The following is a 26,631-nucleotide window of genomic DNA, read 5'->3' on the forward strand; positions in this document are numbered from 1 at the left end:
TGGTCCCTTAGCCTCGTACTTTGGGTTTGAGTTAAGATTTCAGTAAAAATAGCTAATAGCCCACCTTTAGTTCTTTTTCCCCTTTCTATGATGTGTTGCATTTTGACCCATTTCTAAACTATGGATTGATCATCCGTCTCTCTCCCGGGTTCATGAACATTCAGGGGCTCTCTCTGCTTCCAAGAATGCAGCAAGCCAGGTAGCCTGGCTCCCGAGGCCCCGTGAGCCGGCATCCCCGCTCATCTCCCCCTGCGACCCTCAGCTATGACTCCTAAGCCGCTTGCAAGGCAGGGATGCACCGGCTTCCTTGCCCTGATCCTCCCGTGGGGAACTCCTATTCAGCCTCAAAGCCAGGTCAAGCTGAGGGACACTCGTGGAGAGGATGGCAATGACCATGACTGTTATGTTTAAATTATTCTAAATACTAAGTTCCATAATCCTCAGCTAAGTCTGGGAGGAAAGATTAATTGGAAGAGGTCTCGGCCTTGGGTAAACATGTGATTGGTAAGGTTTTCAACAGTAGATTGAAGTTCAATTTCAAATTCAGAGAGAACATTTCATGTCACCTTGAGTGGGCCTTTTTCTCAACAACTCTAAATATTCCAGAAGGCCTTTGCAGCAGCTTTCTCAAAGTGTAAGGAACTCTATGTTGTGTGTCATCTCTTGGTGTTTAATTATAAGGACGGGAATTTGCAGCCCCAATTAATCAGTAATTAGATAGCGCTGTATCAAAAGAAATTAAACAAACAAACAAATAAAAAACTGAAAAAAACGCCCACATCTCCGCACAAGGCTCTATGATCTGGTAATGTTTCAGAGCTCACAATAAAAGTAGTCTGAGAAATACAGGTTAGCGGGGTCATAGTCCTTTGATTTTGACTGTTGTGTAGTCGCTGCCAGTGCCCACCAATGTCCGTGGGAAACCTAAAGGTAACCCAAACGCGAATGATGCTAATATCTGTCCCTCTCTTCACTCTTCGCCAGAGTCTACTCTATGACAATAATTACACTGAAATGTCGGGGCAGACTTCGGCAATGCAAAAAAAAAATAAAAAATCAGAACGCATGTTTTATGATACATTCTCTAGTGATCGTCATGTTTTAAAGAGACACACAACTCAGCTTTTGCGTGAATTTTGATTAGACCACAAACGTTAGGTGTGAAAAGTCAAAAAAGATACCAAGCAGACCAAGGCAGAGAAAAGAAGAAAGCAAGGTGTAGAAGCGGAGAAAGCGGGCTCAGCAGAGAGGGCAGGACTCTTCTCTCTGCCGATGGTGCCATGTCCCTGCGCCGGGCTCCTTATTCTGCTTCTTAAACCTTCTGTTAATTAGAGACAAAGAGAAGACGAACAGTTGGGGAGAGCAGTCAGCAGCTGCTGCAGGGCAGTCTTGGGAGAGATGGCAGGGTGGCCTGCTCCCATGCCCCACACTAGCTTGGGGCGACCCTGACAGCGAGGCTGGGGGGTGGGGGGAAGGGGGCAACCAGCCAGAGGAGCTCCAGGGTCTACGCAGCAGTCTCCACACAGCAAGCCATTCTCCTCCTAGGCCCCCGAGTTACTCCTTCCCCGTGTGACATGACTGCCTGGGGAGATGGAGCAGCGCTCAAAGTGGCCTGGAGGAGTGTTAGTTCTCCATGGTGCTGTTGCAAGGGCTTCATTTCTGTAGGAAACTGGCACCGCTTTTACTCCCAAGTACAAAGACCTGGCAAATGTTGCATGTTGTCAAGTCTTCTAATGGTATGCCAAATGACTGAGCAGTTGTTTTTCCCCTAGCGTGTGAGATTGTCTTGAACACTTCTGCAGAGTGAATTTCACTGTGTACTCGTAAGCTTGTTTTCTAGAAGTGTGTTTAATAGCCAGTCTCTGAAAAAAAAAAAAATGTGTCTTTCAATGGAACAGTTTTCCAAGAAAGAGTATAAGATGCTTTGAGAAGAACTACTACAGAAGGAAATTCCAAAGAGTCCCATCTTTTGGTACCTTGGATTGGAAGAGTAGGGTTTGCTTAGTAATTTAACGTCCCAGTGGACGCTGGAGGGCCAAACGGCAAACATTTTTATGACTTCATGCTGAAATTAATTGAGCAGCCCCCTCCAGTGTGGAACAACTTGATTCTTCTCTAATTCAGGAATCTCCTGCACCGCTGTATTGAGAAGCAGTGCTATCAACTTTCTCTCCCCATGACTTCACTGCTTTCGCAAATTTTGCAGCACACCTGTGAATGAGAGCCACATTTGTCAACCTGACAATTCGTTTGTCACTGTGGCTCAGTCATCCTCTGTTGTGCTTCTTCAGCTGTTCCCCAGTTCGAAATGTTCATCGCTCAGGAGGTGGTGCAGCTTCTCTGACGTCTGTGTACTGCATATTCCTTTGCTTGTCTTTATTAACTTCACCAGTGAAATAAGCGTAAACAGTGTTCTCCTCCCTGGCCTCCCTGTTCCATTCTCCCTCCCCTACAATCCATTCTCCAGATAGCAACTCAGGTAATTATTTTTAAAATATGAGTCCGATTACATCACTAGGCCTGCTGATGTCCTTCCGGTGACCTCCCGTTTGCTTACAATAAAATTGGAACACCTCCTAGGGCCACAGGACCCCACGCGACCACCACTGCTCCCTTCTCTCCTCTCCTCATCGGGTCCGCCTTCAGATCCCAGGCCTTGTTCCTGCCACCTTGCCTGTACCCAGCTGTCCTTTCTGCTTGGACTGGTTCCCCACCTCCTGGGGCTGCCTCCTCCTCCGCTTCACACTGTCACCTCCTCAGCAAAGCTGGTTCTGACATCTCAGTGCGGCTGCCCAGTCCCTGACATGTCAGCCCGTGGATGTCCTTCATAGCCTTGTCACTGTCAGAAATTCCTCTGTTCCTTTGGGTTTGTTTCCTGAGAACTGTGTTTCTCCCCACCAGCCTTGTCTGTTGCTCTGCACGCATCCCCCACTCCCAGAACGGTGTCTGAGATGCTCTCACTAAACACTCGTTAGATGAATGACCAGTGACTGAATGCTTCTCTCCCTAATACTGTAGAGTCTGGACTGGATCCCTTTATCTCTGGACTTGGGCTTCCTTAGCTCTGCGATGAAGCTAACAAAACCTTGGATTCTCAAGGGGATGCGTTCAAAGAGTAAATGGGTAGCGTGTGGTACGTGGTGTGGCCCACAGTCTATGCAGAGTGAACACAGCTCACAGTGTCCCTCCCTGTTTCCCAGGAAATCCTCCGAGGAGCTGGACATGGACAAGGTGACAGCGGCAATGGTACTCACCAGCTTGTCCACCAGCCCTTTGGTGCGGAGCCCTCCTGTGCGGCCAAATGGTAAGTGGGGTCCAGGGCTTAGGGAGGGGCTCCTGGACAGCTAGAGCACAGCCTCCCTTTGAAGAGCCTCATTGCTCTCCAGTGTATTATTAGCCCTCACCATAAACAGGAAGCAAGGGGAAATGTGGACGAAATGGAGACCTCAGAGCCGTCACTTCCTCCTCATCTTCCTAGAGACCCCACTGACTGCACCTCATCCATCCCTCCCTCCATCCATCCATCCATCCATCCATCCATCCATCCATCATCCATCCATCCATCATCCATCCATCCATCCATCTATCCACCCACACATCCATCCATCCATCATCCATCCATCCATCCATCCATCATCCATCCATCCATCATCCATCCATCCATCCATCCATCCTTCCATCCACCCATCCATCCCATGCACAGTGACTGAGCTCCATCACCTTTCCAGAACACGTATTTGCATGCTTGTGTTCCTTTTCCCCTAGGTAAATGAAGATTGGTCTAATAAAGTTACTTTCCCCAGCATTTTCCCTGTTCGATCAGAGAGGTAGTTAGATTAAATAACTCTAAAGATTAAGCATTTTGAAAAAGCGTTATCCCAGACTCCTTAATCAAATAGAATCATTTAGCCCATTCATTCAATATATGCTTAGGAGGTGCTATGCTAGATGGTTTGAATATACCACTGGAAACAATGTCCATACTCACACAGAGCGTTCAATCTCTTGGATGAAAAAAAAAAGGACTCTCAATCATAGCCACGCTAATCGATAGCATTTACTTTGTTCAAAGCACTTACTGTGTGCAAAGCACTGGGCCTGCTTTATCTCATGTAATTCTCACAACTCTATGAAATGTTATTACGACTGCTTTACAGATGGGTAAACTGAGGCACATGGGGATTAGTTGGCGTGTAAGTAGCAGAGCTGACATTCTCTTGAATATCCTTCAGATTCCAGATCTGCTGTCTTAGTCCTGATATAGTACGGACTCATATAATTCAGCATGGTAAACCAGGAAGGCAGCAGGAGATGGAGTGGGAGAGCCTGGCAGGAAATCTAGCAAGAGGGGCCCTGTAGGCCTGGTATCCGTTTGGACATTAATCTGAGGCTGCAGGAGAGCTAGTCAGTGACTTTGAAAATCACTGGAAATTTACGACTGGGTTTATAGAAAACAAAAACAAAAAGAAACTACAACAACAAAAAATCCCCAAACCATGAGGGAGCCATGGCAGTCACAGAGGGGACAAATAAGATACTTGAGAAATGTGAGAAAGGTAGAGTCCACAGGCCTTGGTGATGGACAAAGGATGAAGGAGAGGGGTGACACGGTGACCTCCAGGCAGCGGGTATGCTTCAGCAAAGAGGCCGTTCCCCAAGACAGGGAACAAGGCAGAGGGACGTACCTATTGATGCATGTTTGGGGCATGTTTGGGGCAAGAGGTGAGGTCACTGAAGAAGATGATAGGTCCACTCTGAGACATGTTTCGTGGGCCATACCTGAGGCTCATTCAAGGGGCAGAGGCTGGTAGAGGTATGGGTGCAGCCTGGGAGCGAGGTGTGGGCTGATGACGCAGGATTGGAAGGCAGCGTTTTGAAGCCACGAGAGCAGATGAGATCACCCTGAGCGCTGTGTCAAGGGCGAGCGCGAGCAGAAGAGGGGGACGCAGGGGGTGGGGTTAGGCTCACCATTATGTAAGGGAGCAGCTGGGGGTGGGGGTAGGAACCCAGGAAGGGCCTCACGGGTGACTGGAGAAGTACAGGAGAATTAAGAGAGTGGTTTCCTGGAAGCCAAGGGCAAAGCAAGTTTCAAGGAGAGACAGCTGATGCTTCCGGAGCTCAAGCATGAGACAGACCGAGTTCTGCATCAGGAAGGTCACTGGAGGGGGTTTTGACGAGAGCATCTGTGGCGAACCACCCGTGGGTGGGAGCCAGAATGCAGCTCACTGCAGTGTGATGCACTCAGACCACGGGATGAATCTTACCAGCGAGGGAAAACTTTCTCTCCAAAGCCAGCCTAGTCCGTTATAAGACTGAGCTGTGGTTTACACACAATTTGGTTGTAAGCCTAATGTGCCAAGCATCCAGTGAGTCTGCACCAAAATGTACTCCACTCCAGCTGTAGGTGGGAAGAATGGCCGGAATGCCGGGAACTCAGATCAATATGGTAGATCAGTAGCGCCCACCGTCATGACCACCACAAGCCAGGTTAATGGCACCTCAGAACACAGAGCGGATAAGGGGCCCTTGAGACGATCCTGTCCAGGCCTGTTGCATGGCCCGACCTCTCTTTCTTGGGGCGTCTTTAACAGGCATCCCGACTTACCTTTCTCAGTGTGGCAACACCGCGAAAGAAAGATAGCAAAACGGGAGGCACCCCAGAACCAGTCCTCGGAAACAAGGAGTTGCAGAATTTCATGGCATCCTCAGAGGACAAATAGCATATGTTAATGCAGTCATTATTCTTACCATGGCATTCTTTTTCAGTTGAGAACGTTTTTTCATGTTCCTTTCTCTTGAAAGGTTACAATCAAAATAAACCTTTTGCTTCTTCGATACAAATGTTTGCTAGCGTAAGTATAAAGAAAGTAATTCAATGTTCATTACGATTTGAAAAATAACTACCCAACTAGTAATCCCAAATTGTCTGCTATCTCATGTAGTCTGCAACAGGAAGCAAATTCATAAGAAGGGAAAGCAATTTATGCTGACGAAGACTTCTTTTTTTTTTTCTTTTAGAAATACAGACTCTCTCCAGATTATCGTATATCAGTAGATTTTTGGAAAGTGTTGTGATCCTTTTCTGTGCCTCACTTGATTAGGATGTAGGTCTGCCTACGGGGGAGAGAGTCCAGCAGTGTCTGGCTGCATGTTGGGCAAACACTTACTTGCTTATGATAAGGAGACACTGCTACCTAAAAATATTACAAATTGATTTTGACCGTTTCCTGAAAAATTCGTTTCTGGATCACATTGTCCTTCCGATTTAATAGTATTTTTTAAAGGAAACATCATTCCCAAGAAAGCAGACTGACTTTTGGCATTTACACGAAGCGATGGAACCACACTGAAATGATAGTTGCTTCTCCACATAAGTTCAGTTCCTCACACTTAACATGATTATTAAGTGCATCTCCTACCACGAACTTCTTTTATTGTGCAAGTGCCTGCTGCGGTGTGTTCATAAGCCTCCCGAGCCTGCCAAGGCATTTGTCACACAAGGTAATACTACCTAAGCCCTTCCATTAGGCTTGTCTTGACGTCATAGTGTATTGAATGGGGCTTTCTTATTTATAATAGACGACTCGGGTCTCTGAGTACGTCCCTCTCGTGTAGACACAGGGAGTGAGATGCAGGTTGGTTTTGTTGGTGCCCAAAAGGCATGATCCTGCAGAAATGACCGTTTGATTCTGTTAGAGCCTCCCTTGAATGAGGCGGGTAACTTCCTTCTGCTGTTTCAACTTCAGACTTCATTCCTCTACCTGAACTTTTTGTTCACCGTAAGTTGAGGAATAGGCTGGAAATCTATGAGTAGGTGAAGGCAGTCGAGACATTTTTCCATGAATGCTAGCCTACCCTGTGTCTTTACTTTATTACTAATTACACAGACGTTAACAGCATTTTTTAAATGAGGCATTTGGGGATTTATGTCCCCCTTGTACTTAGAATATAGTTTTAATATATTCAAAAGGCACATACATGTGGAGGAGAAATTATCCAAAAAGAAAGTCAAATTGATAGAAAAGCTAATTAAGACTGAGACTCTTGCAAGGTACAGCGTATCTTCAGTGATTGCAAGAACTTCCCCAAAGTCCTTCTAACTGGGCAAAGACCTCTCGGTGTTAGCCATCATTTCGTGATTCCCCCACAAGTGGAAAGGTAGCATTCAACAGTTATTTCAGTAATTAGTACCAATAAATTCTTCTCTGATCTCAGCTTTGCTGGAGAGAGAGAAGGATGCTTACAGCACAGGGCTTGCACACACTGAAGGGGAGAAGCCCAGCTGCTGGCCAGGCTTGGGGGGGGTCGCCGGCCCAATGCCAGTCACGTGACAAGTCATTTAGCTTCCTGTTGCCTCAGGGTCCCCATCTGTGACACGGGCCTGACAGTCCTTACGCAGAGACACAGATGTTGTGAGAATGCATGAGCTTGTGGGAATGAGCTCTGTGAGATGGAAAACACTTATCAAACAGAATGCACTATTGTTTGGTATAAAAAGTCAGTGGCTTTAGGTAACTGTCCAGAAATTATTGTTTCTCTTAGATTCTTAAATCTTGGACTAACTTTTTCTGTAAATGTATTCTATTCCGAAGATCACAGACCTATGAGAAATTCCTCTTAAAAAGTTAAAGTGCGGGGGGAGGGGGGAAGGGAGTGAGAGAATCCCACAAATGATTTCCCTCTTAGAAATACAGATACGCTGCATCAAGTCAGCGCTCCCCCAACTCAGGGAGCAACGTCTTCTGGCTTTTTCTGTTTTCATCTAATCTCCACTATCATCCAAAGGAATGACTGTTGCACAAAACCGCACACGTCAGAAAACTGTTAGAAAAACCTGCTGTGATAAAAATAGCTAAATGTTGATAAACGATAATGCGACGTGGTTTCTTGGAGGTATAAACAGTGCCTCCCCAGCTGTTGCGCAATCCTGAGGGCTGCGGGTGACCCCCGCCCCGTCCCCCGCCCCGTCCCCCACCCCCAAGCCCGCCCCCACGCCCCGCCCCTCCCCCTCCCCGGCTCCAGGCCACCCTGACGCTGTGTCTTCTGGCTGCACAGAGGGCCTCAGCGGATCCTGGAAGGAGGGCGGCGCCCCTTCCAGCAGCTGCAGCAGCAGCGGCTACTGGAGCTGGAGCGCCCCCAGCGACCAGTCCAACCCGTCCACGCCGTCGCCGCCGCTGTCCGCCGACAGCTCCAAGCCCTTCCGCAGCCCCGCGCCCGACGACGGCATCGACGAGGCTGAGGCCGGCAACCTGCTCTTCGACGAGCCCATCCCCAGGAAGAGAAAGGTCAGCCTGCGCTCCGCGCCACGGTCACTGACGGCCCAGAGCAGGTTCAGGGTCACGACTAGAGGCAATAACCCACGGAGACGTTGCCAAGTGTGTCTCGCAGGCACGCGTGCTCCACCCCACCCGCTGCTTGAAAGTTGGGGCGCTGGTGTCAGCATGAGCATAGGTGGCCCCGCGTTCACGAGGGGTGGAAGTTACAAAAGTGGACCTCAGGCTTGATTTGGTACCTAACACTCTTCCTGGGACTCAATTTTTAAAATGAGTATCCTTTCCCCTTTTCTGCTTTGATAAGTGTGTTGAAAGGATACTTTTGCATCTTGGTTGTATGAAACCGATGTGAAACATATGTGAAAGCTGACATATAGATATATGCACGTACTGCCATACCAAAAATTGCATATTTGCTAAATTTAAAATGAAAAAGGAGGGGCAGCCAGCCGGTTAGCTCAGTTGGTTAGAGCGCCGTGCTCTTAACAAGGTTGCGGTTGGATCCCCACATGGGCCACTGTGAGCTGCACCCTCCACAACTAGATTGAAACATATACTTGACTTGGAGCTGATGGGTCCTGGGAAAACACATTCAAAATAAAAGTGTTTAAAAAAAATGAAAAAGGACAGCTAATGAATTGATGACACATTTATTTAGTCCTCACAGTTGTCCTGTGTGGTAAGTATTATTTTCCCATCTGGATAGGAAGCGATGGAGCGTCAGGGAGATTAGATGTTGAACTTGCCCTTGCAGGTCTGAAAGGGCCAGAGCCCCGCTAAAACCCAGGTGGGCCCCAGCCTAAAGCTCATACTCTTTCCATGCTCTTCATGTATGTTTAACGTAGCATATTCACTGACTTTTTCAAAAGCATCCCTATTTTGTAGACTAAAGCAAACTACTGCTATATCTAGAAAACATGTTGACTTTGTTTTTAATTGCCGTGTCAATGTAAAACTGTTGCTTTCTATATGGGTCTTTTAAGTTGTTACCGGTAGCTTCGTTATTGAAAACTATTTGCAAACAAAAATCCAAAGCAAAACCCCGAGGACCTGAATGCACCCTTTTCCCCCCAATTTATTTCAAAAACCAAGAGGTGGCATTGATCCAACATCATCCCTCCCTGCGTCTCTCAGCATCACTCAGCGTGCAAAGAAGTGGAGGTTGCACGGGCACTCTCTCTGCCCAGAGAACAGCGGAGAATGGGGTCTCCCGTTCGTCCCAGGGCAGCAAATGAAGATTGCTATGTCACACACCAGTCCGTCAGGCAGGGGGCTGGACTTGTTCTGGTGTCCTGGGGGTCCCTAGGGACACTGGGTCTTCACTTGACTAGTGAGAAAGAGAGACTGGCACTTGTGAGAATCCTCAGGCAGGATAGCCACGTGGGCCGGAAGTGTCTTCCTGTTGCTTCAGCTGCAGACTTTCTCTCTGGGGCCATCTGACCGTGTGGCCTTGGTTGTCATCAGGCGTGGCCCAGTGTTGTGGTGAGGATTCACGTCACATGCCTGTGAGGTGCCCTCCTGAAAGCAATTTAATGAGCTGTGACTAGGACAGAATACGGTGCATATTACACAATCAGGGTATTGTTCTTGATGCTTTTGTTTCTGTTGTACACGCGTGTGTGTGCTGTGCAAAAGGGGTCTCTTACTGTGGCTCATGATCAAAAAGTTTGGAAGCCTCTGTTCTGTGTCATGAAGAGACATCGTGGTACGTGGTGAATGAAGGAACCCTGATCAGAATCAAAAATTCTAAACTCTTTTGCTACCCTGAGAACTTAAATCATCTCACCTCTCAGATCATGAACTTTTTCATCTGTAACACAGGCAAACAGGTATTGCCAAACCTCTTTGGCACAACCATTAAGATTAAATGTGACCCTCAGTAGAAAGGGTTTCTAAGCCCAGACACCCCATGTACTGCCGTACCACTTTAGGACCCCTAAACAAAGGGGTCGTAACCCTCACCCCACCTCTTCCGTCAGCCCTGCCCCACTTACTACAGAAGAAGAGTTTGAGATGACAGACTTCGTCTCTTACTCCTGGGAGTGAGGAGGACACATTTGCTGATAAAAACTACATTTTTAGTTCCAGTTTACAAAATGCTTCTAAATGCAGCACTTCGTTTAATCATTGCAAAATTCCTTGGCATATTCACACACCCATTTTGCAGAAGAGGCTCGCTGAGGTGATGTGAATTGCCCAAGATTGAGTAGCTTATGATGTGGCAGAGATGAGACCAGCTGAGCCGACATTGCAAAGAGCAAAGTCTTGAGGAACATTAATTCCAAGAAGCCTCATTTCCCTTTGCCCAAAGAGGAGAGAAAATAATCAGTAGCAGCTCCAGCCAGCATCACGTGGCAGGGTGGGAGAGGGGCGCCCAGGGCTCAGGAAGCCGAAGAGGCTGAGAGGGACTGCGGCTGCCTGCAGGGGCCCACTTCCTGCACGAAGCACTCATCACTCTGAAGGAGACCTTCAGCCAAGGTGGGTGGGAATGCGAGAGCGGGAAATGAAAGGCTTTTTCTCTACTCTAGAGATCAGCCAGCCAACTGGGTCAAGCCCAGTTCTCGCAGAATTTTTCCTCTGGGATTTCAGACGGACCGAGGCTATTCCCTGCTCAGAGAAAAGTTTGGTGGTGTGAGCAGGACGCTGGGACTTCGGGGAAGGTGCAGTTCCCGCGGTGACCACAAGGTGACGCAGTGACACCAGATACAGCCCCGCAGGAAGTCGGAGGAAAACAAACGACCGCCGGCCAACAGTTAACCATCAATCCTAGAAGACCTCTGGAACATCAAGACGTGCTGAAAACTCATGATTAATGTGCTTTTTTCCATGTCAGATTCCAGATTTGCCCATTCCTGAACAGGATAAAACCGCCGGGGCCCTGGAATTAGCACCGCAGCCCCAATACATATGGGACCGTCACCAAGTCACTTGACCCTCTGCCTCAGTTTCCTCCCCTGTAAAATCTAGGTCATGATGGCACCGCACGGATGGGGGTACGTGAGGATTCTCTGAGCAGTTCATCCTGGAGCAGTTCATTTATTTTGCTTTCCTTTTTATCCATGTGACAACTGACTGCATGGAAAAGTGGGTGTGGAGAAAAGGGGGTGCTTGCCTCCATCCTCCATCCTCACCCCACATTGACCATATCAGAACCCTCAGCTGTCTTGGGCTTGTTTCAGGTTAATGGGGAGACCAGCCCACCATCTGATGAGGGGTGAGAGCAGCAGTGACAGCAGGAAAAATTGGGGACGTGCGAGGAAACCCGGCTCCGGACTCCACATTTCGGAACATCAGCAGCAACGCGGAGGCAATCACAGAGCCCCAGCCTGCATCAGTGGGACGTTAGCCACGAACCACTTTACCTGTGGTCTAGGGAGGGCCTCAGGTGAGAGGAAACAGGGCCGTGTCAACAGAAGACGCCTCCGTGATGCTTGGTCAGTAGTAAACAACGAACCAATCACTTGTTCCGCTGCATTTCAGTCTTTCAGAACCAGAAAGCAGTGACTCACTCTGAACTGAATGCTCAGAAAAGGAAACAAGCCGGTGAAGCCCTCATGCACAAGCGTGTTGCCAATCTCTGCGCTGACCTCACGCCTAGCGCACCAATTCCCAGCAGAGTGATTCTGCAAGGACGGCTGCTCCAGCAAGAAGCCCATCTGTTAGGATGGCAGGGAGGGCGGAGCTAAGAAAGGCGGCTGGGCCACAGTGGGTGGGTGTCACGGTGATGCCACAGCTTTGCCAGCCACAGCAGGGGGCGGATTGGCCTCGGGGAGGGTCGGGGTAACGAGTGAGATCTAGGCAATTCAGTGAGCGCACCTTAGAATTATCAGTTGGCCAGGCCATAGATGGGACAGGGGCACTGCAGCTGAAGGATTTCAGCGGTCGCTGGCCCAGGCTCTGCCCTTCTACATCAGGACCGCCTGATGACGTCTAGAAACGACTCTGTCCCCAAAGATGAGAGGCTCTTTTAGAATCCACTGATGGAGAAGACACATCACGAGGAGGCATTTTTATTCATTTGGGGATGCTTTTGTTGTTATAGGAGTCATTGAAAATCAGCTTTACTTGGGTGTTAATTCCCGCACAATAAAATGAACCCATGTGAGGTGCACAGTTCAGTGAGTTTTGACTGGTTTGTGCCTGGTCACCAGTGCCCTCGTGCAGGCCAGCACCCCGTGCCCTCTGCAGTCAGATGCCCCCACACCCCACAAACGGAGCCACTGAGCTGACGCCCTGCATGGCAGATCGGTTTTGCCTGTCAGAAGACTTTATGTTCATACCCCACGGACGGTCCTCACTCATCGCTGGTGGGAATGTGAAACGGGGTGGCCTCTTCGGAAAACAGTTTGGCGGTTTCTTATAAAGCTAAATACACACTCACCATGTGGCCCAGCGCTGCCACTCCTAGATGTTTACCTAAGAGATAAGAAAACCTGTGTCCACAGAAAGGCTTGTAGACAAAAGTTCATAGCAGTTTCAGTCACTTTTGCCCCAAACTGGAAACAACCCAGATGTCTACAAACAGGCAAATGGATAAACAAACTGGCATATCCTTCAATGGACTAGTGCAGCACCATTAAGGGAACTCACCCACTGGCACAAGAAGTAGTGGGTGAAGCTCAAAATCACAGGCTGAGGTGAAGAAGCCAGACACAAGAGAACACATTCTGTATTATTCCACTTACAAAATCCTTATTTTATTTATCACCACAGCATCTAGAAACACAGCATAGAGATGGGAGATGTTTAATCCGTGTATGGTATACACTTGAATTCACCCATCACTTTGCATTAATCTCACACGTATCACACACCCAAACTTTCATGTGGTTCAGTCTTTTGTTTCACAAATAAAGAAATAAAGCCCCAAAGAAAACGTGGATAAGGCTGCTCTCCCAATAAAGCAAAGAACTGGAACGCTGCCAGCTTTTAGGCAGTTACCGAGTTTTTAAATACATCTGTTCACGTCTCAGTCTTTTGGAACCTGCTGAGGGTCTGAGTGGACCTCTTGATCCTGAAAGGGTCATTGGAGCCTCTGCCGAGCAGTGTGGGTTCCTCCCATAGGAGGCGGGCTGAGGAAGCGTGTGCAATGCAGCAGACTCACCTGCACAGGACAACTGGACAGTCCCCTTCCCTCAAGATCCCGGTCTTCTCTGGAGTGGGGGAGGCTTAGACATCTGAGCATCTGTCCCTCACAACACAGACGCACACGTCCACCCATGGCAATCGCCATATAAAACATAACCGAGGATCTTCTCAGAAAAGGCAACTTGGTATTAACCCCAGGCTGCTGTGTGGTCAACTGGACAGTCAAGTGGGTTCCTGGACCTTCTGGAATACGGCTTTATTGGGACTCACCTTCAGCCGACAGCCCCAAAACCGCTGGTGTCAGACAGTCCAGAAGCTGTAGCCGAGGCGAAGACTGTCCCGGCAGCTGTCTCCAACCCTCCCAGCCCACGGCACCAAAGCTGGGTGATCCCACAGAGCTTGCCTGAAGCTGCTGCGAACTCACCTTGGGCATGAGTCTGCACGTAACCGCCAGAGCAGCTTCAGCTCCCCCGGGGCTGGCGGTGAGTGTTAAATATGGCAGATGTGTGGAAACCCTCAGCACTGTCGTGGTTCCAAGTGACACAGTCTCCCCACCCCCACCTTCAGCTTGTGAACTTCTGATAGAGCGGCCGGGAGAAGCCAGGGCTGAGTCCCAGCTGGTCACCTCCAGGCCTGCTGGCTGTCACTGTGCCAGCAGCTGTGCTTGGTTGGGCTTTCTGGGGCCAGCAGGGGTCTATGGGGCAATCTGATCATTGCTCATTTAGCTATTCCTTCCTGTTTTCCTCCTCCCATGGCTGGCCTTCCTACAGTGTAACAGCAAGTAGCCCGGAGAAAAAGGATTCGTTTCTGGTGGATGTAGTTAGGGGACTTTGAAAAGTACGTCACCCCCATTTAAGGGGCCTCATGGTTTGTCACAGGGGCATCAGCTATGCAGGGAGAAGAACTGGATTTCATTAACGTTGAGATAATTCTGCTAGTGTACTTCTATTCTCCAAATGAGTCATGCGGGTATTGTAGGGCAACTTCTGCTTTTTATTAAATTTATTGTGGTAACAATGGTTAGTAAAATTGTATAGGTTTCAAGTGTACAATTCGGTACTACCTCATCCATCTATTGCATTATGGGCTCACCACCCACAGTCAAATCTCCTTCCATCACCATGCATTTGACCCCCTTTACCCTCGTCTACCATCCCCCTCCCCTCTAAAGAAATAACTTTTTAAAATTAAAAATAGGGTAATTTTTACATTTGGAAATCAATGCAAAAATAAGATACCCCTACCCAGTATTTCTTCCGTGCAACAATGCATTTTTATTTTCGTTACATATTCCCCTAAAAAAAATTATGTTGTTCATAGTCTTTTATAACCTACTTTCCCCCTGTATCAGTCAGGTCCTAGCAGGAAGTGAGTGGTGTCCTCAGGTGGGGTGACCAAGAAGGGGTTAACGAAGAGGCTCTTTACAAAGGTGTAGACGTGATTGAGGGGATCCGAGGGGTAGTGTGGTATCCACAGGCTCACAACAGGGAATGGCCATCTCCACCCCAAAGCCTGAAGACACAAGTGAGGGGCGAGGGTTCCAGAACCCAGAGAATTACCCAAACTCTGGAAATACCAGCAGAACTGGTACTTTCGGGAAGAGAAATGCAGCTGCTGCCCACCTGTGGCCAGGCAGAGAGGAAGCTGAGGGAATCCATTGCCTCCTGTCAGTGCCTCCAGTGGTCAAACCCAACCTGAAACCAATGGGCAAGGGGTCCCATTGAAACGGGAATATCAAACCCAGGGCGCTAAGTAAATGGAAGGTATTTCTTAAGAGTAGAGCTTCATCGTTTGAAAAATGGACAGAAAGCACTTCTCCTGAGGATCTGTTCATTAACCCTGTGAAGTCATGATATGCTTTGAATAAAAATAAGGAGAAAATGGGACTACAGAAAGAAGATATTGCGAGGTTGCTTTTCATTTTAATGGCCCCTTTCCTCCCTTTTCTAGAACTCCATGAAAGTGATGTTCAAATGCCTCTGGAAAAACTGTGGGAAGGTGCTGAGCACTGCGGCAGGCATCCAGAAGCACATCCGGACAGCTCACCTTGGGTAAGGCACCCTCCCCCAGTGCGGTGTGGGCTCCCCCAGTGCAGTGTGGGCTCCCCCAGTGCGGAGTGGGCTCCCCCAGTGCGGTGTGGATCCCCCCAGTGTGGTGTGGGCTCCCCCAGTGCGGAGTGGGCTCCCCCAGTGCGGTGTGGATCCCCCCAGTGTGGAGTGGGCTCCCCCAGTGCGGTGTGGATCCCCCCAGTGCGGTGTGGGCTCCCCCAGTGCAGAGTGGGCTCCCCCAGTGCGGTGTGGATCCCCCCAGTGTGGTGTGGGCTCCCCCAGAGCCTGGTGTGGGCTCCCCCAGTGTGGTGTGGACTCCCCCAATGCAGTGTGGGCTCCCCCAGTGCGGAGTGGGCTCCAGGGGATCTGTGGTGGGAGCTTCTTAAGGCCTGGGAGAGAGAAGTCGCCTTTGCTTCATCCAGGAGCTCGATTACATGACTACGAGACGCTAGAACATTTCTAATGAGTGTTGCTTATGTGTGAGGACGGGGAGGGAGAGCACCAAAGCCCAAAGAAAATACGCTTTCATCTGATGTCGTGCAGTGCACACCCTGCCGGTATAGAAAGGACCGTTTTTCCCTGAAATCTCACTGCGCCCTTGTGCACCAGGGGCTGATTCTGTGGGGGACACACGGTCTCCCCCAGGCCTTATGTGTCTGTGAGTAGGACTTGGCGGCCAGTTGCAACTCGGCCAGTCCTTTACTGGAAAGGACATGGGGACAGGAATAGAACAGACGTCCGTTCTTGGTCCCAGTCTGGGGTCTTTCATGGAATGCTGTCAGAAAGCCAAGCCGGCCAGACCTGAGACAGCTCAGGCACCTCCCCACACGCTCAGCCTGCGCTCAGGGCACATGGACCGAGGCTGGCAGACGCCACGGATTTGGCCAAACGGAAAGGCCAAGGAAAGGGGGGCGGCTTTTATTTTAGGTTCTACGCAGGGATCGTAAGTGGGAAAGAAGCTTATTGTGAGTCAGTGGTCTGTGGCCGCTGGCCGTGTCCATGAAATATGGGACGCCCATGGGAGGGAGACACAGTGGCCTCAGCTCAGCCATCCCAGAAAAGCAGGTTGCTGGATACACATCGCCTGTTTATAGGAAAGGGGAATAAGTGTTTTCTGAGGATACAGACAGTTCCTTTAATGTACTGAAATCCTTTCTGTGAAAAAGGACAGTTTTCTGTGTTGCAGGGAGAAGTTTGAAAGCCCCAGAGACACTTTTCCTGGTGACAGTAAACACGAGAACTCCCACCGTGGACCTTGTTTTTATCGACTAGGCACTCAGGGTTCACTGTGTGTCAGGAACACTTCTAAGCACGGTTTCCTTGTTTGATCCTCACAACCAGCGGGCACTACGTTATCCCCAATGTTTCCGTGAAGAATTGGGGTTCTAGAGAAAGTCTGAGGGAAGCGATAGTGGTTGAAGAAATTACACAAATCGACCAAGTCATTAAACAAATGAATTAAGTAAAATGAGCCCCCTTCGGAAGGAGCATGGCGGCTCTCCCAGGTAGGAGTGCAGTCCTAACTCCTAACCTGTGGTGACCCCTCTTCACCTCCTCCACCTCTTGTCCCCCACCCCTGCCCCGGCCGCACTGCCCTGGGCCCTTGAGGCCAGCCTGCTGGTCTGCTCGCTGCCCTTGCTCTCGCCTCGGCTGTTTCTTCTCCAGACCACAGCCAGAGTGATCCTTTTTAAAAGCTGCTGAGATTCCTCAAAGCCCCAGTGGCATCCTTTACCTTCAGAATAAAATGCAGAGACTTCCCGTGGGCTGCAGGGCCCTCTGGGACCTTGCCTCTGCCTTGGTCCCCACTCCTCCCCCACCGCTGTCCCCTGGCGACCTGAGCCCCAGCCCCCGCACTCTGCCCTTCTCAGAAGACACCAGGTCCAGCAGGGGTGTGCCCCTCCCCTCATTCAGGTAGGTCTCTGCCCAGATCACCTCCTCAGAGGCTTCTCTGAACGCTGTTTCAAATACCCACCCCACCCCCATCACTTACCTTGTGAAGGACACTTACGCTGCCTAATTTTTCTTTCTGGGACTTAATCACTCACTGTCAGACAGACTGAATCCCTATTTCTTCATGGGTGTCTCGTCTGCCTCGTCCACAAGACTGTAAGTTCCATCGAGGCAGAGTCTGTCTATGACTCAGTCACTGCGACATCAGGAGACCCAAGAAAAGGGCTTGGGCCCAGGACAGGCTCAGGGAATTGTTGACTAAGTGCTTGGTTGGTTGTCTGGTTGAATCCGTTGCTTTGAGAAGCCAAGGCCGGCTTCCCTGGAGTGGACAGGGCAGGTGAGGGAGTGCTGCAGGGCAAGGAAGTGTTTTCTGGGCAGGCGAGAGAGAGGAAGGGCATTGCAGACAGAGGAAACAGCATGTGCGAGGCGGTGTGGGCTGACCTCTGCTGTCCTCGGCCTCAGGCGTGTTGGGGACTCTGACTACAGTGACGGCGAGGAGGATTTCTACTACACAGAGATCAAGCTCCACACGGACGCGGTGGTGGACGGACTGAGCGGCCTGGCCCCGGGCTCGCCCTCCCAGACCCTGGCTTCACCTCCCACGTTCCCCATCCCGGAGTCAAGCCGGACAGACACCCCTTGTGCCAAAACCGAGACAAAGCTGATGACGCCCCTGAGCCGCTCAGCCCCCACCACCCTCTACCTCGTGCACACCGACCACGCTTACCAGGTGACGTGCCAGGACCCTGAGGGCTCCCCTTTGCCCCTGACCCAAAGCAGCCGTGGTCTGACCTGTGCGTAGAGGATAACTTAGTGGAAACACAGCATCACGCACGGTAGTGCAGTAGCTGAGCTCGTTTTTTTCTTTTTCCCTCATAAAGCCACGGTCTCACAGATGGGACCCTCCCCTCTAGGTTCTTGGACTCCCCAGGACTGACTGGAGATCCCTTAGAGGCTGTCACAAGGATTACAATCCTTAGTATTGTAAAGGTTTCAGAAGGGTGCCTGACACGTGCTGTGTCTGTTAAATAAAGAAAAGGTGAGCACTGAAAAGCTTTGGCACAAAGATGGAACCGCCCTGCATCCCCAGGCTGGGGCTTCATGCTCTGCCTTCTGCATCGGTAACTAACCCTCTGTGATTAATGCAGTGGGTGTCACTGTTCCCAAATCATCAGTGTCAGCATCATGTAAATTCTGGGGCTGCCCAGATCCACTGGCCCAGAAGCCGCTGGGGGCCCAGTCTGTGCTGTGACTGACCCTCCAAGTAAGTGCTTCGTTCTGAAGTCTGATGAGACCTTACAGACAAATCCTGCAAACCCAGGACCCAGCCTGAGCTCCCTGACCCCAGCTGTTATTAACTCTTTAAAATGTTGATTTGGATTTGGATTAATAAAATGTCAATGCATTCCAATTTTAAGAAAACAGTTTATCTGTAATTCTCAACTACCATATGCAACTTTCAAAACAATCTCCTTGACATATTTGAACTTGTGTTCTCCCTTCCTTGTTTTAGGAACACATTCCACAGAACGGAATATAGTACTCTTTTAACTCAAATTGCTTCACCATTCTCTCATTGTTAGGTATCTACTTTGCAGTCTATCCCATTTTTTCACTATCGTTAATAACTCTACTATAAGCGTTTCTGTGCAAGTAGCTTTCTTTGTCTGTGAATTCACAGAAGAATAATTACTGAGTCAGTGGATATGATATGAACAGCTTATGTATGGCTCTTGCTAAATATAGTCGCCAAAATATTTTCCAGTGGTGCCCGTGACAAAACCACTGTCACTAGCAAATGTATGTGTAATTAGAAAAACTAAACCTGTAGGAGAAAAATTCAGTCGCTTATTTCGTAAACAAAGTCAGGAGCGATGGAATAGAGCTGATTATTAAATTTGTGGGTGCGATAAATTTCATCCTGACTCTTGTTAATGTTGGTCAAAAAGAATAATTCATTCCTCTTTTTCTTGTTTGTCAGTGTTTCATTTCAGTGTGAAATCATGCGCTTGAGCCAACTTAACTGATTTTGCTCAGCTCTTAAAATGAGAGTTGGGGCACACACTCGGTGATCTAGAAGGTCCACATATGCCTAATATTGGGATGTCTCTGTTTATAGATATTATAAATGTTCAGCATAGACAATATTGAAAATATAAGCAGAGAAATAAAGTTCATTCCTAATCCCAAAAACAAGAAAGTCCCTTGGTTAATATGTTTTGTACGTCCTTCAAGACTTTGTTCTAGGTGGGTATGTTTGCTCATTTAAAAAAAAAAAAGGCGTGTATTGTAGTACTGCCTTCGCTATGCTTTGTTTTTCCCTTTGAATATATCATAAGCGTTTTCCCCATGCCAGTGAGTGTTCAGCATCGTCTGTAATGGGTATACCATAATGTATTTACCCATTTTCCTATTACTGGCCATTTGTGTTTCCAGTTTTTGTACATCACACATAGTTCCGCAACGAACCTCCTTGTATCCATTTCCTCAGAATGAATCCTAGAAGTGGAATCGCTAATACACAGAATGCTAAGAATTTTTAAATGTATCGCCAAACCACCCGCCCCAAAGGTACCAATTTACACCACCACCACCCCCCCCCCCATCACTGTGTAAAAATCTGTATTTCCCGTATATCTCACAGGTGTTTTAAAATACAGAAGAATAGTCAAAACCCATCTTTTGTACCTTCGGTAGATATGCTTAGATATATAAAATTTATTTCTCGCTGCTCTCTTTGCCCATGCTTCATCGCCTCCTGTTAGATAGTTAGCCTAAGTTATTAATGCCGCTGAGATGGTATCGGAGAGGCTACCTTGGTAATGACAGCTTCAGGCTCTGAGGAAAACTGTTCCTTCCTGACGACTTTGTTTCCTGTTTATCAGGCCACGCCCCCCGTGACCATTCCAGGATCAGCCAAGTTCACAAACCCCAATGGCAGCAGCTTCAGCATTTCCTGGCAGTCTCCTCCAGTGACCTTCACAGGCATTCCGGTAAGTGGAAAAGCAAAAAGCTGGAGATCTGGTCACAACCAACTGTAAGCGTGGAGAATCAGTTGTAGACACAGGCAAGAAAAAGACAAAACATCAGAATGTCCAAAGTACCCTGCTTTTTATGCTGTGTTTGTAAACGGGGCAAAGCATCTCGGGGCTCAGATAGGCCCCCCGACTGCTCCTTGAAAAGGTGTTTGGACTGGAATTTTAGAAAACTACAAGAGTTTCAGCTGTTGACAAACAGCGTCTTGGAACTAGATCAAGGTTTTCTTGTGTTGGTGGTTTATTTGTATGTTTCAAAAGGCTTTATAAAATGAACTGCTGAACTCAGACCCTGAACATAAAAGAAAAAGTAAACACATAAGTGGTGTTTACTATTATGAGTAACTTCATACAATTTATGACTTTGAAGTGATTGTTTGTGGGTATGTCATTTTGAAGATTCAAAAAAATAAATTGCAATCACGTTTTTTTTCCCCAAAGCCTGAATAATCCATACTGATGGGTAATGTGGAAATAAATGAGTGCTGAAATATGCAATCAGGTTTAAGTAGTACACAAGAATTGATTTGGCATATTAAATGAGTACTGTCTGATAAATCACTGTGAATTTACCTGGTTTCTAACCACTCATTTAAAAATCTACTGGGTCTTTTATATCTTATCGCAGAACACCCATAGATCCACACGCTGCGATGCTCGCAGTGGTTTATAACTCCTGATAAGGCTCAAAAAGTGGCTTATGATAACGGATATTAATGGTATTTTCTCCTCTCCCCACGGACCTCACAAAAGCTTCTTATTATCAACCGAGGGCAACTCCCAGAGGTTTCCAGCAAATACTAAGGCCTCCTGCGGAGCTGATAATAATGAAAGTGGCTCAATCAATGAGCCAGACTGTCCTCTGTCAATGAATATTTATCCAATTCCCTAGAGGAATAGCCAACAATCAAATGCATCCTGCTGGCAGCAATTTGGGAATGTGTGGCTTCCAGAAAATACTCCTCAATTCAATTTTTAAACAATATCTCAGATCTGGAGTAATTATGAAAGTCGCCTGCTCTGTGGGATAGTGGTAACGGCCAGTCGCTCTGAAAGAGCAAGGATGCAGGAAGGGGCCTGGGAAGCAGACGGTGGGAGGGTGGGGGGAGGGGACAACTTAGACATTACATGCGCATTTGGTTTCTGGCAGAAACTGTGATCTGCTGACGTGGGTGTCAGAGATTAACCAGCAGTCCTTTGGGGACTTCTTTTTGCTGTTAGACATAAAAAGACCCAGAGTGGCCCTGGATATGACATTTAAGACAACCCTTCTAACCTGAAAGGCAGCTCCCATTACAGAATTATGGAGACCTGCTGTTCCAAATTCTGTTCATTCGGACCTTTGATTTGAGGAGACTTTTCGAGCGCACGCAGCATCCTGCTCCTCGAGTGTAGAGACAAGTGTAGCGTGCAGATGGAACAGCCCAGTTCAGACTTCTTTTCAAATGGCTCTTTCCCCCTCTGTTTCATTAATTAAGTCATTTCCTTCTGAAGTATAGAGAAATCACTCTGAGTGGTTTGTTACCAGCTGCAAGGTCTCCAGAGTTCCTAACTGTCTTACACAGCCGATACCAGCCAGGTACCTTCTCCTGTGTGTTTTCCGACGGTGAAATTTTAAAACTCTGCTGTGGACACTGTGTGTCTCTGTCCCCTCATCTCAATGCCCTGGATTTTTCAGAGTCCCTAATTTCACTGTCTATTGGCTCAGGGACGTTCTGAACTAGAGTTTGGATAGAAAATACACGGAGCAGCTGGGTTAACTGGTATCCCACTAAAATCCTACGTGAGCTCATTTCTTCTTTCACCAGCAAATCCCCAAATCTACTACCTGGTGTGTGGTCCGCTTCAGCCCACTCTGTGGACTGTTAGCAGTCAAGCTTGGCATTCCTATTTGAAAATAAGGAGAGGGCAGGGTGAGCGATGTTGCAAGACATTCGTTTTACTCTAGAAAGAAGACAAAAAGGCTTACTACTAAAAATGTTCATTTGCTGTGCTATCAATGCTTTAAAAAAAAGAAAAGTGGGTGTTCGCTATCCACCTCCTTCATCGGCCACTGGCTGTCACAAGGGCACAGTGCACAGCACAGGATGTGACATGTCCCCTGAGGCCATCAGCAGCTGTCCCTGAGTTCTGCCCGAATGCCAGGCCCACAGGTAGGAGACAGGGACCCAGGCTGATTACGTATAAGAACATGTGAATCCGTACCTTCTACCTTAGTGTGACACGGTTTTCAGACAGGGGCTCTCAACGTTTTAAATTACAGTGAGCCAGTGTTTGTGATGGCCTCCGCTGTCTCCACGCGGAAGTACAGAGCCGGTGCCGTTTTAGAAAATGCTGTTTAAGAACACATCTGTACTCCAAAACAAACATCCTGAGGCTGCCGACTCCATTTAAGGTTTGCTTTCCTCTTTGAGAATCTTGGAGACCTTCTGGAAGAGGGCAGCTTTTGTATGCCTCCTAAAGACTGGCGTAATCTCCTTCTGAGAAATGCCAAGGTCTGCAGGATTTTATGTATTCGTTTACCGAGGCGAGACTTCCTGAGCTCTGGGCTTTAATAAGTTCCCTGGGTAAGGCCTCTTCCTGGAGGTGTGCAGCCGGCAGGCCAGGATGCATATTTACAAATGCCACTGGGGGCTCTGGCTTTTCTAGCCCAAGGCTGTGGACTCGGGGGTAGGAAGAGGACCTTCATTAATTGCAGCTTTTTTGACCTGTTTTCCCCCCCGAATGGCCGTCTTTTCTCCTAATTATCTCCATTCCTTTCTCTGTCTTTTCCTGACCCAAAGCAGAGAGCTGTGGCCCCTGCGGCAGTCTGCTCAGACGGCATTAACGTATTACCACAGACTGGGGCCTCGAGCCAGTGAATGTATGTTCTCAGCTCTGGAAGCTCCAGGTCCCAGAGCAAGGTGCTGGCCCCTCAGGCCCTAGTGAGGCCCTTGTCCTGGCTGTACAGGGCCAGCTCCTCGTGTGTCCTCACACGGCCTGTTCTCTCGGGGGGGGATGCCCTTTGGTGTGGCTTCTTATAAGGCCACCAATCCTAGGGGGACAGGATCGCACCCTTTTGGCCTCATTTATCCTTAATTACTTCCTGTACAGGCCCCTCCTCCAAATACAACCACACTGGGAATTAGGGCTTCAATGTGAACGTGGGGGCGACACACATTCAGTCCATAACAGGCCCCAGCAAGCAATAGGGGCTAATCAGCCTGCCATCCCAGAGCCCACCAGCCGGGAGGGTCTCCCAACTGCAAATAGCCCTGCTTCACTGTGAGTAGCTCAGCTGGGGTTTAACCCCTTGAGGGAGGGTTCAGAATAGTATCCTATAAGAGGTTAAAACCAAGACCAAGGTCTCTTTTTTGTTTTATTCCATTTCAGAGAAAATCACAAAGAAAATGAGTTTCTCCAACTTATATGCAGCAGGACACAGCATCCATATTACTGCTCTGGGGTGAGCTCAGAGGCAGGTCTCCACTCTGGCCAGTCAGATGGCCTCTTGGAGCAGTGCCCTCATCGCACCACCTAGGGGAGTGGCGTCGTTGGGCACAGCCTGGAACTGGCTGACACAGTGAAGCATTGCTATTACTGTACCTGTGACATGTCACGTTACCATTCAACGGAGGTCAGAGAAAGTGATTCTCCCTGTTTGCAACTGGTTTGTGTGACACTAATATCCTCAACATGCAGGAGAAATTAGCCATGATTTTTGCAGACTATAATTTAGAGTTCTTTAAACACAAATTACAGGCATATAGCCCGACAGTCCTATTTATTGAGAAATAATACCATGTAGTACTCTCCAAGTATATTACATATGTTATAAAACATGCCCCACAATAGAAATTAGAAATGGTTAAGATATAAAACAAAAGAAATTAAAATGTGGAGACGACTGAGACAAAATAATGGAATTTTCAGACACCTGGTCCTTACATTTCAGTAAATGGCGCCAGTGTCCCCTTAGCCGTTCAGGCCAGGATCGAGGACTCAGCCTTGACCCCACTTAATTCATCCCAGATTCATCTAAAGATTTGTCTGTTGCTTTGTCCTGTGTCCCATCTGTCGGCACATCCCAGACTCTGCCTCGAAAGCACACGAGTCCAGCCCCTTCTCACCAGCACGGCCACACACCTCGCTAGGTCACCGGAACATTTCCGCCAAAATATTGCAAAAAGCCTCTTAACCAGTCTTCGGGGCCCCTCTCCAGCTGTCTCTAATTCATTCTCCAAGAAGCCAAAGCGATTTTTTCAAAGCATTAATCAGATGTCTCACTTTCTTAAAACTCTCCAAATCCTTGCCGTGCCCTTAGAGTAACATTCAAACTCCTTCTCAGAGCTACAAGACATGCCGTGAATCTACCATCTCCCGTCTGCCCTCCTCGGCCCCCCACACAGCGTCTTCTCGCCCCGATGCCACTCTGCAGCTGGGGGCCTTTGTCACTGCTGTCCCTTTCTGTGGGGTGCCTGGGAGATAAAAGGTATCCTCCTCAAGGGGCCTTCTCTCAGCCCCCTGAATAAACAAGTGTCCTGTCCGAGATCAAGCTCTGCCTGTTACCCTATTTTATTGTCTTCAGGCACTTGTCACTAGAATGACCTTATTTGTCTGGTGTTGCTGTCTGTCTCTACACTAGAATGTCTGCTCTATAAGGGCAGAGCCTTTGTTCTGTGCAGGGCTGTACCCCCACAATCCAGAACGGTGCCTGTGCATAGCATGTGCTTAATTAGTACACGTTGAATGAAGACCATCCTACAATCTCATATGACCACACACAAAAGGGGGCTGGCAATTCTGCAAAATTGGGAACCTTCCACGGCGGATGGAAATAGTGTCATTGTCATGTCATCTAAATGTTTCCAATTCTCTGACTAAATAAGGAAGTATTCTCGAGACACAAGTACTACAGTAATTAAAAAAAAATTTGTATGTGGTGGCCGGGTGGCTCAGTTGGTTAGAGCACAGCGCTCATAACACCACCGTCGCCGGTTTGATTCCCACATGGGCCAGTGAGCTGTGCCCTCCACAACTAGAGTGAAAACAACGGCTTGATGTGGAGCTGATGGGTCTTGGAAAAACACACTGTTCCCCAATAAAATTTAAAAGAAAAAACAAAAATGACTTGACTTGGAGCTGATGGGTCCTGGAAAAACACACTGTTCCCCAATAAACTTTAAAAAACAACAAAACAAAACAAAATGACTTGACTTGGAGCTGATGGGTCCTGGAAAAACACACTGTTCCCCAATATTCCCCAATAAAAAAAAATTAAAAGAAAAATTTTTTATTGTCCTGATCACTTAAAATAATTCATATGAGCGCATTTTAGGTCATTCTATGTCATGTGGTTGGGCACAGCTGCAGTATTCACTCCCTCTCATTTGCTATTATGAATCCTGGTCAGGGATTGGGCCGGCGGGGGGTAGGGGGTGGGGGGTAGGGGGATTCTGCTCCTAGAAGAACCTACATATTTACCCACTGAACTCCAACGCTTTCATTTCTAAAACATCACGGAGGTCACTCACCTCTGCTGGCCCTCCGTCCACCCAACTCTAACAAGAATTAAGACCAATGTTACAGAATAATTCAGACTCACGGCAATAATGGTTTAAAGGTTCAGGGTTTTTTAACCTCTTTAATTTTTTTAAAAGATTTTATTGGAGAAGGGGAACAGGACTTTATTGGGGAACAGTGTGTGTTTCCAGGAATTTTTTTTTTTATTGGGGAACAGTGGTGTGTCTTTCCCAGAACTCTCATCAGCTCCATCCAAGTCAAGTTGTCCTTTCAATCTTAGTTGTGGAGGACGCAGCTGAGCTCCAGGTCCAGTTGCCGTTGATAGTTGAAGGGGGCGCAGCCCACCATCCCTTGCAGGAGTCAAACCAGCAACCTTGTGGTTGAGAGGATGCGCTCCAACCAACTGAGCCACCCGTCCGTCCCTGTTTAATTTTTTTTTTTAATTACTGTCTGGAAAAATAACCCAGACGTCCATTCCTTTATGTTGAAGTTGACTGGAATACACTAGTCCCTGCACTGGAGAAAAGCAGCTCTGTAAGGCTGCCTTAAGAATGTTCCCGTAACAGTTAACTGGTAGTGGTATTGCTAAGGCCATGTTCACTTTTAAATGATCATGTTTTTAACTGTATTGTCTGCCCTCCTGTAACAACAGTATATGTTTACTTGAAACATCATTTATCTTTGGTTATGAAAATTAGTTTCTTACAGCTTTTGAGAATCCCAGGAGCTGGGAAG

General features: G+C 48.1%; 1 protein-coding gene across 1 annotated transcript in view; it reads left to right on the forward strand.

Moving 5' to 3' along the window:
• ZNF704 (zinc finger protein 704) overlaps positions 1-26,631 on the forward strand; it is a 130,971-nt gene that overhangs the window by 91,608 nt on the left and 12,732 nt on the right. The window contains exons 3-7 of the mRNA XM_019725454.2: positions 3,201-3,304; positions 8,056-8,285; positions 15,312-15,412; positions 17,822-18,089; positions 20,245-20,352. Coding sequence (XP_019581013.1) covers positions 3,201-3,304; positions 8,056-8,285; positions 15,312-15,412; positions 17,822-18,089; positions 20,245-20,352 — 811 coding nt within the window. The remainder of the gene's footprint in view (positions 1-3,200; positions 3,305-8,055; positions 8,286-15,311; positions 15,413-17,821; positions 18,090-20,244; positions 20,353-26,631) is intronic.

This window comes from Rhinolophus sinicus, linkage group LG14 (assembly GCF_036562045.2).
Source record: "Rhinolophus sinicus isolate RSC01 linkage group LG14, ASM3656204v1, whole genome shotgun sequence".
Taxonomy (NCBI): Eukaryota; Metazoa; Chordata; class Mammalia; order Chiroptera; family Rhinolophidae; genus Rhinolophus; species Rhinolophus sinicus.